Source organism: Heterocephalus glaber, unplaced genomic scaffold, assembly GCF_053883595.1.
Source record: "Heterocephalus glaber isolate CG9 unplaced genomic scaffold, H.glaber_assembly_v1.0 deba00000122, whole genome shotgun sequence".
NCBI classification, from domain to species: Eukaryota; Metazoa; Chordata; class Mammalia; order Rodentia; family Bathyergidae; genus Heterocephalus; species Heterocephalus glaber.
In genome coordinates, this window is record NW_028258138.1 from 83,924,249 (window position 1) to 83,941,896 (window position 17,648).

General features: G+C 38.8%; 1 protein-coding gene and 1 pseudogene across 1 annotated transcript in view; one reads left to right on the top strand and one right to left on the bottom strand.

Moving 5' to 3' along the window:
• The window catches only part of LOC147830545 (uncharacterized), a 48,464-nt gene that overhangs the window by 16,406 nt on the left and 14,410 nt on the right, over window positions 1-17,648 (top strand). Inside the window, exons 2-4 of the mRNA XM_087180775.1 lie at window positions 7,158-7,237; window positions 10,195-10,233; window positions 16,118-16,316. Of these exons, the coding sequence (XP_087036901.1) occupies window positions 7,158-7,237; window positions 10,195-10,233; window positions 16,118-16,201 (203 nt within the window). The 3' untranslated portion in view covers window positions 16,202-16,316. The remainder of the gene's footprint in view (window positions 1-7,157; window positions 7,238-10,194; window positions 10,234-16,117; window positions 16,317-17,648) is intronic.
• LOC106009548 (abl interactor 1-like) lies at window positions 13,656-15,367 on the bottom strand (annotated as a pseudogene).

The window sequence follows — 17,648 nt, forward strand, 5'->3', positions numbered from 1 at the left end:
TGTATATGTATATTTTAAGTACTTTTAAAAGCTATAGGTGGTTTGAGGTGGAGAAGGGATAGTATTGGCAGTACTGGAAGTATGTAAATGATAAAATGAAATTTGTGAATAGGATTTGTACTGGGCTCTGAATTCAGATAAGGTGCTATTCTAAGTAGGTCTATATTTTATGATAGAACATTCACCAAGTGAGGATTCACGTGATTATGTGAGGCAGGAGGATCAGCAGTTCTCTTTTCTCCTAGGAAAACTGTCTCACAACAAGTCAAAAGGCCTAGGTTTGTAGCTCTGAGGCAGAGCACCCGGGTTCCTTGACTGGTACCCTCCCCACATCCTTAAAATGTGGAAGATCAGGGGTGGTTTGGCTTAAGGTGACTGAAGACTTACTTCTGGGCCAGAGCTACCTATTAAATACTCACACATTAATGAGGTTTTGCTCAGGTAGGGTTAGCTTTATTATTATTTAAAAAGCTTGATCTAGTAAGGGTTATGAAAATGCTTTTACTATTAGAATTTCTACAGGGGAAAAATAACTTTGTTATTGTACCTGTGAAACTTTCTGCCCCACCATTCCTCTCTGATGGAACTGCAGCTCTACTCGGATGTTAGAAAGGGATAAGGGAGAGAGACATCAGTGTTCTTAAGGGGAAGGATCTGAAGAGCCTTGGCATAAACTTACGGGATTGTTTGGCTCAGTGGAAATGTGGGACCCACATTTATGGGATTGGGGCATGGGTGGATGTATAGGACAGTCTTCTTCCCCAAGGGCCTGTTGTGTGGCCTGGAGCCAGGAATGGTTTGTCTCACTCCCCTGCCCCAAGCACTGGGGATCAAACCCAGGGGCTTGCTTGTGTGTGCTTGAAGGGGCGCTGCCTGATGAACTTCACCCCTAGCCCTGGTTCTTAAAAATGTTAAGGGTTTAAAAACAAAAGCATTTGTGGCAGAAACAGGGTGTGGCCCAAATGCCCTAACATATTCACTATATTTATAAAAAAGTTTATAGAACAAGTTTACTGATTGTCCATGCTTGTAAAAAAAAGTGTTCACTCTGGCCCTACTAAGTTACATGTGTGTTGGAAAATAATTGTACAGGTGTAGTGAGAGGAGAATGAGAAGCCAGGACTGTATTAATAATCACCCTGTAGTGATTTTATTTTTATCAATTTATTTCTAAGATGGGGTTTCAGTTTGTTGCCTAGGCTAACCTTGAATTCTTGGGCTCAAGTGAACCTCTTGCCCAAGTGTCCCAAGCAGTTAGTACTACAGCCATGCACCATTGTGCTGGGCTTCTGTAGTGTTTATTTTATAAGACATCATACTAGGTTGAAGGTTTTGAAATCATCTGTTTTAACCATTTCTTTCCTAGTCCAGATCTCCATTGCCTCCCCTCCCCTCCCTAAAGTCACTGCAGTGGTGCAGTACTAGCTTATGTTTAGTTGTCTCCTTACTAGTCTTTGTTATTTTTTTTTCCTTATTAGTCTTTGTAAAGAGAGCTCTGATGATTTTATATTAATTCTACTTAGAATTCATTTTTCCTGTGATTGTCTTAATTGAAAATGTCAGTGAAATATTTTTACTTACTGTTAGTAAGAAACCCTAAGCTGTGAAAAATATATACCTGCCTTGTTTGATTTATTTATTATTATTATTTTTTAATTGAGGCAGAGTCTCACTGTTTAGTTCAGGCTGGCCTTGAATGCGAGACCATCCTCCTGCCTCAGCCTCCCGAGGGCTGAGATATTATAGGCATGCACCACCATGCCCGACTTGTTTAATGAATATTTCAGTTAATAAATACCAAGTTTTGCAAGCAGGCATTTAGAACCTACTGATTTAGTGGCGTATTAAGTCTGGTGATTGATTTCCCCCTACCTGTTCCCATCTTAGTTTGAGTGATTGTAGTCAGAGTTGCTGCAATGAAAAGAAAAGGAGAAAAGCTTAATACAGATTAATAGTTCTTAGAAAGTGACAACATTATTTAGGAGAAATATGTTAGTCTTTTTGTTCTTTCTGTCTTTCTGTTCAGGAAAATAATGTATAGAGCAATCACATTGGATTCTCCCTTTTGAAAGTTATTTATTTCTGTTCATCAGTTTAAAAAAGATGGAGGAAAGGTGGCTTATTTAAAAGCATAGCATCAAGTGATTTTTACTACATTTGATCTTAGCCAAAAGGCCCTGAAGCGATAGTACCAGGTGATTTTTAAGTGCTTATTTTAAATATCTCTTAAAAAGTTGGTAGAGACTTTGGGCCAGGGCAAAGTCTTAGCTGAGCAACTTTGGACAGTTCTCTAAATTTTATCCAAGTCCTCGTATCTGTGATGGGGAAGTACTAATGGTACCCACTTCGTAAGACTGTGGGGATAGAATAATTTGGGTACCCATTGTGCCTCTAAAAGGCACCACTGCATTAAAAACATAATGAAGACGTCCTGAGTTTAGAGCAGTAGGTTCAGCCGGTGGGTGTGGTGGTACAGACCTGTCATCTCAGGGAGGTTGAGGGAGAAGGATCAAAATTCAAGCCCAGCCAGGCAACTTAGTGTCTCAGAATAAAAATGGCCTAAGATACAGTGTGAAGGCTGTGGGTTTGAGCCTCAATGGGGGCAGAGTTGATTTTGATAGAAATTCTACCTCATAAGTAGAGTAGCACTACCAGATGATTTATTTTCAAGTTGCAGGCATAATTGACATGAATAAATAATGTTTTTAAAGTTACAGATTGGCTCCTGAATTTCAGTTTGTGGGTGGAATGTGAGAAGGAGCCAGCATAAAAATAGTATACCGGCACTTACGCTGAAGTGAGCAATCTACTCCTCACCATCATTCAGTGTGTGTTCCTCAGAGCTTTATCCAGAGAGCGAAAGGATGACTGAGCCCTCGGTTTTAGGTCTCTGCTAGCTAGCTATATCTTTATTTTTTGGTACCGGGGATTGAACTCGGGTCCTTGCACTTGCGCAGCAGGTGGCGAGACCACTGAGCTAAATCCCCGGCAGGTCTCTGCTTTTTAGAATGGATCTGGAAGGATGGAGTTGCCATTTATTTACAGAGATGGGTGAGACTGTGTGAGGAGTGAGTTCATTCAGTTGTGGTTGTAGTAAGTGTGAGATACCTTTTAGGAAATGGTGCCTTGTGAGCAGATACCTGAGTGTGGAACTCCATCTGGGATGGAGATAGAAATTTGTGAGTCATTGACATATTGGTGGTAAACTGTCCGTGGTTATGGAAAACAAAAAGAAGTCTGGGGTCAGCGCTTTAGGAGATTGAGGTGGGCTGGGGCTGTAGCACTGTGGTAGAATGTGTGCTTAGCTGGAGCAAGGCCCTGGGTTCATTGCCCAGCATGTAGAAACAACAGGAGAAAAGACAAGTGAAGGAATGAGCAAGGGGTGGCCCTGGGGCTGGGGGTGGGTAGTGCTCAGCTCTGTTCAGTGCTGCTAATGACTCAGCAGCTTGTCTCATCAAAACTTACTTCAGGAGAGTGGTAGGCTTGAAAACTGACTGGAATGGATCTTAGTAGGAAGAAAAGAAAAGAGGAAAATGATTGCGCACGCCTGTGATCCCTGCACTCGGGAGGTTGAAGCAGTAGGATTATTGCAAGTTTGAAGCTAGCCTGGGCTACAAATTGAGTTCAAGTAGTTCAACCTGTACTACATAGCAAAACCCTGTCTTTAAAAGAAAAAAGAAACCTTTACCGTAGGTGTAGGCACAAACATGGAGTGGGTAATGTGAAGAGAAAGAGTCAAGAAAAGGTTTGTTGTGTTGTTTTGTGTTTAAAGATCTGGAGGATAATAGCACACTGCATGCTGGTGGGAATGAGCCAGTCAGGAGAGGGAGGTAGAGAGGGCCCTTGATTTAGAGGTCAGTGTCTGGGGCACGTGAAGAGTGGCAGCACAGTCACGGGGCGGGAAATACAAGAGACACAGGGTACCTTTTCTCGATACTCCGTGGTGGGGAGACGGGAGGAGGTTGGTAGCAGTTGTCTCTGGGCTTTCTTTTTCTCAGTGAAATGGGAAGTGACAGAATGTTGGATAGAGAAGGGTGGCAACTTTGTGGAGAGGAGATAATAAACCCAAGACAGTGAGAAAATGCACCAGGGAAGCAGTGATTTTTGGGCATCAGTAAGCTTTTGTGGTTTATGGTCAGGATTTTAAAGTGAAACCAGAGGGCATTGTTCTGTTTTTGATAGTCATGTTGACAGCCTATATGCGAGTAGTTGGAGAATAGAATTGACTTCCCTGTTGGGTCTGTCAGGTTTACGCTGGGAGCAAAAGGACTTGTATTTTAGTGACCCTAGAGATTTCTTTCCTTTCCTGTCCCCACCCTCTTTTTTTCAGAATGATATAAGAAAAGCAGGTTCTTCAGGAGATAATAGGGTTTACTTAAACTAAAAGGAACTTGAAGGAGTGTTGAGCATAGGAAATTTTGCTGATAAAAGGCCTTAAGTTTGGCAGTCATGTGATTTTTATGGCTGGCGGTTCATATAATTTGCTGCTACTGAGTCTTTTACCTGTGGGAATTTTGAATGAAGATAGAATTTTGGAAACAGAACTAGAGGCTGGGGATAAATTAATATTTATCAGTAGGGTTCCTGAAGGGATTAAAAAGGATCCTGCAAGATTTCACCCATATACTTTTGTTTGTTTCACCCATATATGTTTGTTTATGTTTGTTTTGTTTTGTTTTGTTTTTGGTACTGGGGATCAAACTCAGGACCTTGTGCTTGGCAGGCATGCGCTATGCCGCTGCGCTAACTCCCCACCCCTCACCCATATACTTTTGTATGGTTTTCGGTGGCACAAATAAAAGGTCTTCTTTATCTTCTGTACTTCCCTGGTGTGTGTATATATGGGAGAGGAGGATGAAGCCTGACATCCTGCTGGTACATAGAGTCTAGGGCAGCAAAGATGAGCCTTTTAGAGACGAGTGCCAGACTGCAGCCCACGACCCACTTTGTCTCCAGCACTGCACTGAAACCTGGACACTGAGGGTTTAGTTCAGAAAAAACAACTCTGTACTAACATCTTTTGTCTTAAGAGAAAAATCACACTAACATGCGTGCCATGGGTTCACCACCACTGACCTAGGCTCCAGGCAGAAGCCCGGGTAGGTCTGATTTGAAGTAAGTTCAGGTTTATTGAAGGCTTGGAAGGAAGTATGAAACATTCTTGAAAACTCTTCACCAATTTTCCCCACTGTACCACTTTCTCTCTGTATTTATACTCTCCTAGAATATGCCTATTTCATGTTTTAAAATCGTGAATGTTTTGGCACAGAGTTGTTGATAGTAGTCTGTTATTTTCTGTTGTATCTTTATATGATATCTTTTCATTTTTCTTATTCCGAGAATCAACTTTTTACTTTATCTTTTTGGGTTTTTTTTGCCTTTACCTTTATTTCTTTACTTTCTTTGAGTTTATTCTTTCAATATATTTTTAAATTTGGGACAACAGCTCATTAATTTTCAGCTTGTATTTTCTAGTGTAATCTCTTAAGGCTGTATTTTTCCTTCAAGCACAGTTTAGACTGCATTGCACAAATTTGAAATGGGTGTAATCTTCATTGTTAGAGCCTTAAGAGTTTTAATTTTTTTTTTTTTTCTCTTTGAGACAAGGTCTTGCTTTGTAGTGCAGGCTGACCCTGAACTCACTATGTAGCCCAGGCTGGCCTTGAACTCATGACAATCCCCCTGCCTCAGCCTCCTGAGTGTTGGGATTGCAGGTATGCACCACCATGCCCCACAAGAATTTTATATTTTTAATTATGACTTTTTTCTTTGATTCTCAACTTAAAGTAGTTTCAGGTATTGAAGGCTTAATTTTTACTTACGTTGTGTTTATTCAGTTGTGGTCGGTGAATATGATCTGAAAGTAATTGCTGCCTAAAAATTGAGTGAATCATGTTTTCTGGTCAAGTACATGATTCAGTTTCTATGAATGCGCCATTGTGAGCTTGAGAAGAACTGATGGCTTTCTGTTTGTTACATGTAGAAGTAGCCATATGTTCATAAGGTAGGCTCATTTTTTTTGTACTGGGGATCAAACTCAGGACCTTGTACTTGTGAGGCAGGTGAATCCTCGGCTTCTGGTTATTTTTTAAAATTTACTTTTCAGTAAATTAAAGAGGTGTGTTAATCTTCAGCTTTCTACCTTTATCTAATTTTCCCTGTTAATTTTTTTTTTAATGTATTTTGGGTCTGTTTTATTTGGTTAATCTTATCTAAGATTGTTGTAGCAGTTGTAGATTGGCTGTAATTATGTAATAACATGCTCTATGATGTTTAGCATGTTTTTTCTGATATTTCTTTAGATTAGAATTTTAGTGCAATGTCTCTTAAATCTCTGTACCATTAACCATTTCGTGCTTTTATAGTTTAGGTATTTATTTTAGAAATATCTAATATCTTAGCTGGGCTTTTTTATTTATTTATTTATTTATTATTTTTGGTACCGGGGATTGAACTCGCGTCCTTGCGCTTGCGCAGTAGGCAGCAAAACCACTGAGCTAAATCCCCAGCGCTGGGTTTTGTTTGATTGATTGATTGATTGATTGATTGATTGTTACTGGGGATCGAACTCAGGACCTTGCGCTTGCGCGGCAGGCCTCTGAACCACTGAGCTAAATCCCTGGGCCTGGGCTTTGTTTTTTAAATTAAATCTGGCAGTTACTTTTAATTGTCTTCTAAGTGGTCCATGCCTCTTGAGAGTTTTGACTTTTGGTGAGAATTTCATCACACCTGTTTTTTCTCCTGTCTGGCACAGCACTGTTAAATCACATTGGGTTTGAATGGGATTATTTTAATGTTTTACGTATGCTATCATCAGTAAGAGTATAGCGTGCAGTAACAAGTGGATTAAAACAAAATTAAATAGTATAGAACTATTTTTTGGTTTTGATTTGTGTAGCTGGGGATTGAACCCCAGGGGCTTCTCATTTGCTACTAAGCAGGCAGCTCTAGCACTGCTTTTCTTGAGACAGAGGCTCCTTAAGTTGAGGGAACTGACCTCAAACCTGTGACCCTTCTGCTTTTACCTCCTGAGTAGCTGGGATTATGGGTATGCTCCACCACACCTAGCTATAGGTATTTGTATGTGTTTATCATGAAATTGTTAGCTCCTTATTTTAGTGAGATAATTTGTAAACCTTAACACCTTTTCCTTTTAGTCCCAGAAATCCTGGATAGAAAGCACTTTGACCAAGAGGGAATGTGTATTTATCTTACCAAGTTCCAAGGACCCTCACAGGTAAGCGTTCCTTTGTTTCTTTTGGAGTCTTCCAGAAATTTAGATGTGAATTATATTGCTGTTTATTTATTGAAGATAAAAATGATTAAATTATTTGTAATTACTGTTAATCTTGGTAGTTACTGTTAATTGGTATTTTGGGAATGGGAGGAGACAATATTATTAGACACAGTACTGTATTTTGGCGTTCTCAATGACACTTACAGCATAAAACCTCTTCTCAGTGTTCCCTGTCTCTAAACTTCATGTATTACAGAGATGTGGCTGTTTAGGCTCTCTTTAAAAACGTATTCAGTGGTTCTGGCGCCTGCCTTGCAAGTGCAAGGTCCCAAGTTTGATCCTCGGTACCAAAAAAAGTATTCACTGATCTTGAGAACTTAAAAATGTTTGTGTATGTATTTGCTTTTTTGGGCATCTACTGAATACACAGCATTGGTTCATGTTAAGAAACCAATTATGAGGGCGAGGGATTTAGCTCAGTGGTTCCAGCACCTGCCTTGGAAACGCAAGGTCCTGAGTTCAATCAAAAAACAAAAAAAACAAAAACATTGATTTCTTTTGGGCCAGCAAGCAGTTTTAAGCCTTTACAAATTAAAGTTAGGCCGTAATGAATATTTTTGTGGGTAAAATTTTTTTAAATTGTAAACTTCCCTCATTTATGTAATCTTAGAAACAGTATACATTATCACTAGTAGTGAAAAAGAATGCTTGCTTTACTGAATATTGGCTAAAGTAACATACTCTATTACTTTGAGAAGAAGTAGCACACATACACACACACACACACCCACACACACCCACACACACCCACCCACCCCTACCCCTACCCCTACCCCTTTTAGGCCAGGTCTTACTACGTTGTCCAGGCTAGTCTTGAGCTCCTAGACTCAAGTGATTCTCTGGACTCAGCTTCTCAAGTGCTGGAACCATGCATAGGCACATGCTATTGTACCAGGGTCTTTTTAAATTTTTAATTAACAATAATTGTCATTTTGTACTTACACACTTTTGTTTTTAATGGGAATTGAATCCAGAGTCTTTTACACTGAAATACATCCATAATCCCTTTTTTAAATTTTTGAGACGGGGCCTTGGTTAAGTTGCTAAATGAGGCTGAGTTTGACTATGTAATCTTTTTATGCCTCAGCTTCCCAGAGTACTGGGATTACATGTGTATGCCACCACTCCTATCATAGGGTATGGTTTAAATTTGCATTTTCTTCATTACTACTGAAAATATTTTGTATTTTAAATATACCAGCATTTTAAAGTAAGTTCTGTGGTGAATGTTTTTATTAACTCTTCTGAGATAATTAGATGATCTTAGTGCCTTTTCATAGAATCAGGAGATTCTGTGATGTATTCTAATTTTTACTACTTATTCAAGATGCATTGTTATTATATCATCAGGTCACATGTCTGGTTATTCCTAAAGATGAGATTAGAATTTAGATCTTAGTGTGTCAGTTCTAAAAACACTTTCTCTTCCAGGGAAAGTTATGGTTTTGCTTTATTAAAAATAGATTGTATGAAAAAATAGATTGTATTATCAGTAAGGAATTTATTTTCTATAATTTTGTTTCACTTTGCAGTACAAATAAAGCATTTGTCAGGTGTTAAATCAAGATGATATTAAATATCTTCAGCTAGAATCTTCCTTGTGAGGCATAATTTACAAACAGCTACGCCATTTGGATTTTAAAATTAATTTTATATAAACTTTATAAGGTACCTAATGTTATAAGTGAAAGTCTCCTTTCCACGTCTGTGCTTTAACTATAAAGTCTCCTTACCAAAATAATATGGTATTAACCATTCCTTGAGATACCTTCCAGAAATAGATGCAGTCTTAGCGTGTCAAAGTAGATGCTTACATACCTTTTTCTTCCCTAGCATACATCTTTTTTAGCCTGCTGTCCAGTTCTTTATGGTGGAGCTTACTGCCTTGCTGTTCATTGGTGCATAGTAGTTACCTGTCGGAATGATTTGTTTAGTAGCCTCTTACTAGTGAACATTGTGGTATTTTTAGATTTTCTCTGCATTAGATACTACACTTGATCTTAGCTAAAAGGCCAAGAAGTGATTTCTCTGCATTAGAAAAAAACAGTGCAGTGTATTATTCCCTCTGTATACAGTTCAGATACGTTTTAGCTCCGATTTTAGAACTAGAATTAGCATGTGAGGAGTCTGCATTTTATTTTGATGAGCATTATCAAGTTGCTTCCTATAGAGATATGCTACTACACATTTCCACCAACAGATATGAGACTTTCTCCATATTCTCACAGATATTTTCCTGTAGTATTTAAAAATTTTTTCCTTGGGCCGGGGATTTAGCTCAGTGGTTCCGCTGCCTGCTGCGCAAGCGCAAGGACCCGAGTTCGGTCCCTGGTACCAAAAAAAAAAAAAAAAAAGAAAAAAAGAAAAAATTTTTTTTCCTGCTGAAATCTCTTTTCATATGTTAATGTGAACTGTCCATGTAATTTCCTTTTTTAAATTGGATTTTTAAAAAATGGGGAAGCTCCTTATTTTGGTGGGGGAACAAGCCCTTTGCAAAAATTACTTTCTCAGTTTGCCTTTCAACCTTACTACTGGCAGATTTTGCAGCATATAAATGTTATGTTTTTAGGTAATTAAGCCTGTCAGTCTTTTAATAGTTTCTAGATTTTATGTTAAAATGTATTGTATTTAAAATAGGGACTCAGTGGTGCCATGCTTGCCTTGCAAGGTGAGGTCCTGAGTTCGATGCCAGGTACCAAAAAAAAAAATGGAAAACAAAAATTTTTAAGTTATTTGAATGTATAAATCAGTTTGCATGTTTGATATTGACTGAAAAATTAAGTTAAATACATAGTTTTCCTTGGTTTCAAATTTTTGTGTCAATTTTCTATAGTTTAAAATAGTTTATGATTAAAAATTTTGATGTAATAATTTATTTGCCTTTTCATATTTTATAGATGCCTTCCAGGATGTCAGATATGTCAGCAACTTGTCAGGTAAGTTGAACATGACTACACTGCACAAAATTTGAAAAATAAAAAGAACTAATATGTTAGAAACACTAGTTAGATATAGTGGGATAAGACTCACATCCTGTTATATTCGAAGGATGTTTTACCTGGAGTTGGAAGAGCAGGTATTGCTGTTTGAAACTCAAGTGGAGCTTCCTGAGCTGAGTTCTAAAGTTGGGTGTGAGCAGAGGCAGAAGGAACAGGGCTTTTCACAAGAGAGCAGGCTGTGGGAAGGCCTGACAGTAAAGACATATGATTCTCTTAGGAACTGACAGAGTGGAGCAGGCAAGATGGGGGCTGCAGAGACCTGAGCCTGAGCCTGAGCCTGGGAAGTAAGTAGAGACTAGGTCATTTCAGTGCTTTGTATGCCATGCCCTATATTTTTACTTTTTTATTTAAAGGAATTAGATAAGTGAGTACCTGCTGGATTTTTTTTTGTTTCTTTAGTTTAGCTTTTTGTAAGAGCAGTTGGGATTTTGAGAGGATTGGATTAAGAGGGGAAAAAAAGACAAGTTCCAAAAGTTTTGGAGTAATTGTTCTCAAAACTGAGAACCTGAGTTAAGATAGCGGCTGTGTTGGTGAAGAGAAGTGGACGTATTTGACAGGATTCGTGAGATAAATGCAGTAGGGTGTGAGGGAAAGGGAAGATTTGAGCATGGAACTTAGATTTCCTCCTAAGCAACTGAGAATGTTCATTAAGGTCTAAAACAGAGGAAGAGGAAGAAGTCTCTGGTTGGTAGGCTACAAACAAAAGTGCATAGGATGAAATTTATTTTTAGGTACATTGAGTTGTTTTTCAAGCAACTGAGTGGAAGTAGAAAGCAAACTGGCAATCTTATATTTGACCCTGTGCTTACTCTGTCTAGTCATATTCGTCACTTCCTACAGATGGGGAGTTTGTGTGGCGTCTCTTCTTTAGAACTTAATACGTGCAGCTATACCAGAAATCAAGTTTTGCGGTTTGGGTTATCTGAAAATATTTTACTTTCATATTTAAAGAATACTTTCACTAAATATGGACTTCTCAGTTGAGTCTTTAAATTCCAGCATGTAAAGGATGTCGTCATTTTATCTTCTGGCTCTCATTTCTACCATGAGGGCAGCTGTCATCAGTGTCATTTTCCCCCGGTATGAAATGGGGCTAGTTGAAAAGTGTTTTTCTTTGTGCCTTTGGTTTTCAGCAGCCTGTCAATAGTGTGAGAGTGGTTCTTTAAAGAGAGTTATTCTCTTTCCATAAATATCAGGTAGTTCAAATTTTTTACCTAATTGGGGAGATTTTAGTTATTGTTCTTAAAATATTTTACTACCCCATTTCTCTTTCTTCCTTCTGGGCCACCAGTTACACACATGTTAAGAGTGTTTGATGTTTTCCACGTATCACTGTTGCCAGCTTGCCTGCCTGCCTGCCTGCTTGCTTGCTTTCTGCTGAACTTGCTTATCAAATTGTTTATTTCCTGTTTATCTTTCTTTAGGTTCATTAACTCTTATTTCTTTAACTGCCAGTATGTTAATTTGCCTATCCAGTGAACTTCTCATGGATTACATTTGTCAGTTTTACAATTTCTGTTTCATTCACTACTGAAATGCTCTGCTTGTGTCTGCAGTTTGATCGTCTGTTCCTCTTAGTCCTTCAACATAATTTACAATACCTGCATTAAAGTCTTTGTTTACTAATTCCAATATTTGCATTATTTAGAATCCATTTCTATTTTTTTCTTGACTGGGTCACATTTTCTTGCTTTTTCGTATGTCTAGTAATTTTTTAAAACTTGTAAATGATCTACTGTGGAGGTCTGGATTCTGTTATCTCCTCTAAAAGGTGTTCAGTTTTGATCTTACTGGTGGCTAAATTATTGATACCTTCATTTGTCTTGTTGGGTGTGATTTTCTTTGTTGAGGCAATGCTATTTCTATTTTGAACTTAGTCCTAGATTGTAGACCTTATTTTTAAGATATAGCCTTTTTGGGAGCTTCAACTGAATGCTCAAGGTGCTCGGTGATGTCTTTCACCCTAAACTAAAATCAGTGACTCCCAGACTGTATGAGTCAGTCCTGAGACATGCAGCAGGTGATTTCTGCTGGGTATCACAGTCTTGCCTGAAGCACATACACCAAGGACCCTCGTGTGTTTCCTTATCTTCTCTCTTGAGTCCCTCTTCTCTGATGCCCTGCTGCAAGTTCCAGTTTTTCTGTTGTCTGCTTCCTTGCCTGGCACAGTGATGTTGCCCTTCTCTGCCTCACCTCTGCACAGTGGCCAAGGACTCCCCAGGCTGTGTGGTCCAGGGGTTTGCGTGGTATGTGTATAGTATCACCCTCATGGACAGTGGCCCATGCTGCTGGTTAAGCAATGTCTGAAAGCAGTTACCTTACATATTTTGTCCACCTTTGTGTCAGACTATCCATAGGTTTAGTGATGAGCTAGAGTGAATCACAGGACAAAGCCTGTAGTGCTGCTCACTGGCAAGATAGTGGAAGTATTATGTAATCTGTGTGGAGGAAGTTTCCTGAAAATATTCCTAATGAATAGATGGTGAATTTTGCCCAATGCTTTTTCTGCATCTGTTGACATGATTGCAAGTTTTTTTCCATTCATCTTATGGTACAGTAAATTTATGACTATTGGAGCATTCTCAGAATGTACTCCCCTTGAAATAGATTTTTTTAAAAAAATATACAGCTGGGTTCAATCTGCTCATATTTTATGAAAGATTTTTGTGTTTATCCTAATGCAGGATACTGGTCTTGTTTTATCTTGTAATGCTTCATCTTTTGTTAAATCAGGATCTGTCTCACCTTATAAAATGAATTGGGAAATGTTTTCTGTTATGTTCTTTGGAAGAGTATGTGTGGAATTGATACTGTTTCCTCTTTTTTTTTTTTTTTAAGTTTTCTGGTTTTAATATTAGGTTAATATAGCATTAGTAATCACGCTGCACTGAAACATGTAATGGTACACAATCTGAATCATGATTTGTTAAATATTGTACCCCACTTCCCCAGAATATTTAGGCGGGTCATAAAGCTAACAGTGTGTAAGTACATAAGCATAATCATTTATGGGTAGCCTCTTGTATAAATTGCTGTTTAGCAGTACACAAACTGCCACAAAGATTTATGCTTACAGGTAGACATTCAAATATGCCAATAAACAGCATGTCCTGAAAATATGGGTACATTTGAAAACATTAAGACAATTCTGTTAACCATAAGTCCACAGTATGACTGAGTAATAATCCACTTTAAAAGAAAAAAAAAAAGGGTATTGCATAATGCAGCATAGTTGCCAGGGAAGACACCCGTTACTCAGTTGTAGACTCCTTCATACCAGACATGGTAGTTCTTTTTTTTGGTACCGGGGATCAAACTTGGGTCCTTGCACTTGCGCAGCAGGCGGCAAAACCACAGAGCTAAATCCCCGGCCCACCATGGTAGTTCTTTATCACGTAAATTATTGTACCCTCCGTAAATGACAGCTCCTCATCCTTGTGTTTTGTGTTAAAATTATATCTTGCAACAACCTTCTCAGTATAATTCTTGGGGGCCCAGGCAGGACCACCATCTGCATATGGATCATTGTACTGAACTGCTCCAGCTTCCTCATTTTCATAGTTCACTGAGGGAGGTGGGCAGTGGAGCTGGAGAGTCCTCAAATACAGGAAGGTCATCTGGTGGAGGGTGGTGGTAGTGGAGTGGGGCTATCAGCCATGTGTTCCTGCATCCTGGCCACAAAGCCAGTAAGAGGTATCTGTGGAGTCAGTTGAGCATAGGGGGAGGGGATGAAGCAGTAGAAATTGAACTTTGAGAATAAAGTGGACCCCCATTAACATGAATCTGAGCAGAAAATTGAGCAGTCACAGAGGGAGTTCGTCAATTCAGCACAAGACGTCAAGGAAAGGGTAGAATCGTATGGCGATATCTACCTCGTCATTGTAACACACTGACAACCAGGAGCAGAGCCTGGGGCTGCTGGTCCAGTGGTGGGGAAGGTATAGGTACACCAGTGGGAATGCCAATACCATTGCTTCCACTGTTCTCTCGACTTCCACTGTTCTCTCGACTTCCACTTCCTCCACTGCTTCCACTGTGTGTCCTTGGTCTCTGATTTTAAAAAGCTGTCCTGCCTGGACTATGCTGACTGCCAAGCCTTGCAGGACTGGTCATGTGATCATTAGGGACTGTTGGGGGTTTAACAGGCTCTCTAGGCTTTTATAAGGAGTATTCTGTCCAGTGTTACCTGGTCTGATGTGGGAGGGCTTGGTGGTTTCTGAGTAGGTGGATTTGTTCTCAGCAGTGCGCCTGCTTTTGCAGGCTGGCTATTTCCATGCTGGACACCGTGGCCCACATTATCCAGAACTGTAGAGTCAGGTTTCCAGATATACCTCACAGGGCACTCTATGTTTGTAGATGCTATTATTTTGTGAGTTCTTGATATACTCTTATTTGTTGTCAAAATAGCAATTTCTCTTCGAGCCACTTCCTCTTTATGAAATCCATAGTCTGTGAGATATGATTGATGGAAGACTCCACTCTTCAAAGCTGAAAAGCTTAGATGTCCAGCAACCGGAGTATGTTGTTGGCTGATGCATTTATTTGATAAGCAACACTAGCTAGAGATTGGGTTGTATATGCTTGGTCTCTTCTAAAGCTTTTCTCTTGTCTGTAGCCTCTAATTGAAACCTATATTCAGATTTCTCCAAGTTCCAAAGAAAAAACCTTTATATCTGTTTTATTTCATTCTGTATGCTCCAAGAGCCAAAGATTGTTCACAGCTGTTGATAATCACATCTATGTGTGAGAAACTGTGGCCCAGTCTTTTATCAAAGGATGTAAACAGGAGTGCCTCCATCTTAGACTCTAGTCCACCCTACTGTTTCCTCTTAAATATTTGGTGAAATTGCCCGGTGAAGCCATCTGTCCTTGAATTTTCTTTGTGGGAAGGTTTATTAGTGATCGGGGCCCATGCTGTCCAGGTCTAATGTAGTCCTTCTAATTAGACAGAACTGTGAGAGGATCTCTCCACTCTGGCCCACGGGAGCTAAACTGTTCTCTGCCCTTTGTAAGCTTTAGGAATTGCTTGGTGTGCTGTCTAGTAGCTCTTACCTTGCCTCGAATAGTTCATTCTTACATAGAGGACTCTGCAGGTACTTAGAGCTCTTTGTAGCTAGCTCTCTCCTCCTTTTGTTTTCTATTTCACAAACTCTAGCTGCCTTGGCTTCCTCAAACTGATCTGAGTTTAAGATTTTTATCAAATCAGTGAGACTGCCCTGGCTCTATTAGGTTTCATCTTCTTGAATCGTGGTCCAGTGTGTACTTCCAGATAGAATGCTGTCCTCCTTTCTGCCTCTTGCCTCAGACAAATGTAGACGACCTTTTGGTCAACCATGGATTAATTTGTGTTTTCTTGGTCTGTATGCATGGAATCATATAAATACGTACTCTTTGGTATCTGGCTTCTTTCACTCGGCATGATGATTTTGTGTTCCATATGTATTGTATCAGTAATTCATTTCATTCTTTTGCTGAATATGATTTCTGTTACATGGCTGTACTGCATTTTGTAGATGCATCAGACTAAATTTAGATGATGATGTCATCTTAACAGATAGATTAGTTTCTTTTTTCGGTACCAGGGATTGAACTTGGGTCCTTGCGCCTTTGGGCAGGCGGCAGAACCACTGAGCTAAATCCCCAGTGATGATGTCATCTTATACTAATGTAGTAATAATGTTCCAGTCCTATGCCGAAGATATTTGATAGCCTAAAATAAGTAAAACCTTTCATTACTCTTCATTAGTTTATTCATTTTAATTCATTTTTTTGTTCTAAGTTTTTGAAAGAGCTCTTTATAATCTTAACTTTTCCCCATTAGGTGTTTTTGTGGTCGCTTGGTCAAGCAGCATGCTTGTTTTACTGCAAGTCTTGCCATGAAATACTCAGATGTGAAATTGGGTGACCATTTTAATCAGGTGTTAGAAGAATGGTGTGTGGAAAAGCATACAGAACAGAGTCCAACAGATGCTTATGGAGTCATCAATTTTCAAGGAGGTTCTCATTCCTACAGAGCTAAGGTATGTCACATATTTGATACTTTTTAAACTTCATTTGTCTTGTTACCTAAATAGTAAACACTTGTATATTCATTTAATTATTGTGGTGTTGTAGATTGAACAAAGGGCCTTACTTGCTAGACAAGCTACTACTTAATCAGCCCCTTTTTTGAGACGGGTTTGGCTAAATTGCCCAGGCTGGCCTGGAACTTTCAAACCTCCTGCCTTAGCCTTCTGAGTAGTTAGGATTATAGGACGCTAGTAATGTTTATTATCTAACAATGATAGTGCCTACTTCTTCCAAAATAACAGCTAAACCTTCTTTATTCCCTTTCAGTTTTGACCTTTTCTTATGTTAAGTAAGAGGTATCTTTTTTGGGCTTGGTGTTGTGTGCCTTTAGGCCCAGTTACTTGGGAGGCTGAGGTGGGAGTCTCTTGAGCCTAAGAGTTTGAGACCAAGCAACATAGGGAGACCTAGTCACAAAAAACAACAACAATAACAAACCACCAAGAGTGGTGTCTTTTTAGCAGCATATGGTTGTTTTTTAAAATTTAAAGTATTTTATATTTGAGTTTAAATTTACCATCATATTTCTAGTTGTCTATTCACTTTTTTCTTTGTTCCCTTTTTCTTGTATTCTTTTGGATTTTTTTTATTATTGCCTTCCTTCTTTACTAATATGCTATTTAAACCTTTCTCTAATCTTTAGAATACTCCTCTTATAATAATAAATGCTATAAGATGCATTTCAACTTGCTGCTGTCTATCACAAATGGGTACTTTTACCAGTTCCTCTACAATGCATGAGTGTCTAGAATATTTGTAACTGCATTTGTTTCCCTTGTGACTTAGGTTGTGTTTGTCAGCATGAATCTTTATTCTGTGTACATTAAGCCCCACACCGTAATTCTTAATCATTTAAATTGAAGCATAACCTTTGTATTGTTTTGCCTGCCTCTCCATAGTGATGAGAAAAGCAGTGCCAAATGGTAGGTTCATTATTTAGAAGTTTTCTTATTTTCCTGGGCTTGGGCCCATAAGTCCCTCTGCCATCATAGCTCTTTTACTCTCTGAAACGTATGTTATTTTTCTTCTAGTTTCTGTAGCTCCCATAGATAGTTAGACCTCATCTGTCATTGTTGGATGTTGAAATCCTTACTTACTCCTAGTTGTTTTATGTTATATGCCCAACCATAATAGTGAGTTAAATAAAATTCTTTATATACTTTTTTTTTTTTTGGTACTGTGAGCTAAATCCCCGGCAGGTTAAATAAAGTTAATACAGACAGACTTTGTGTAGAACAAATCCTATATACAAAATATTCTTACAGGATCCTGAAGCCTGCTCAGTT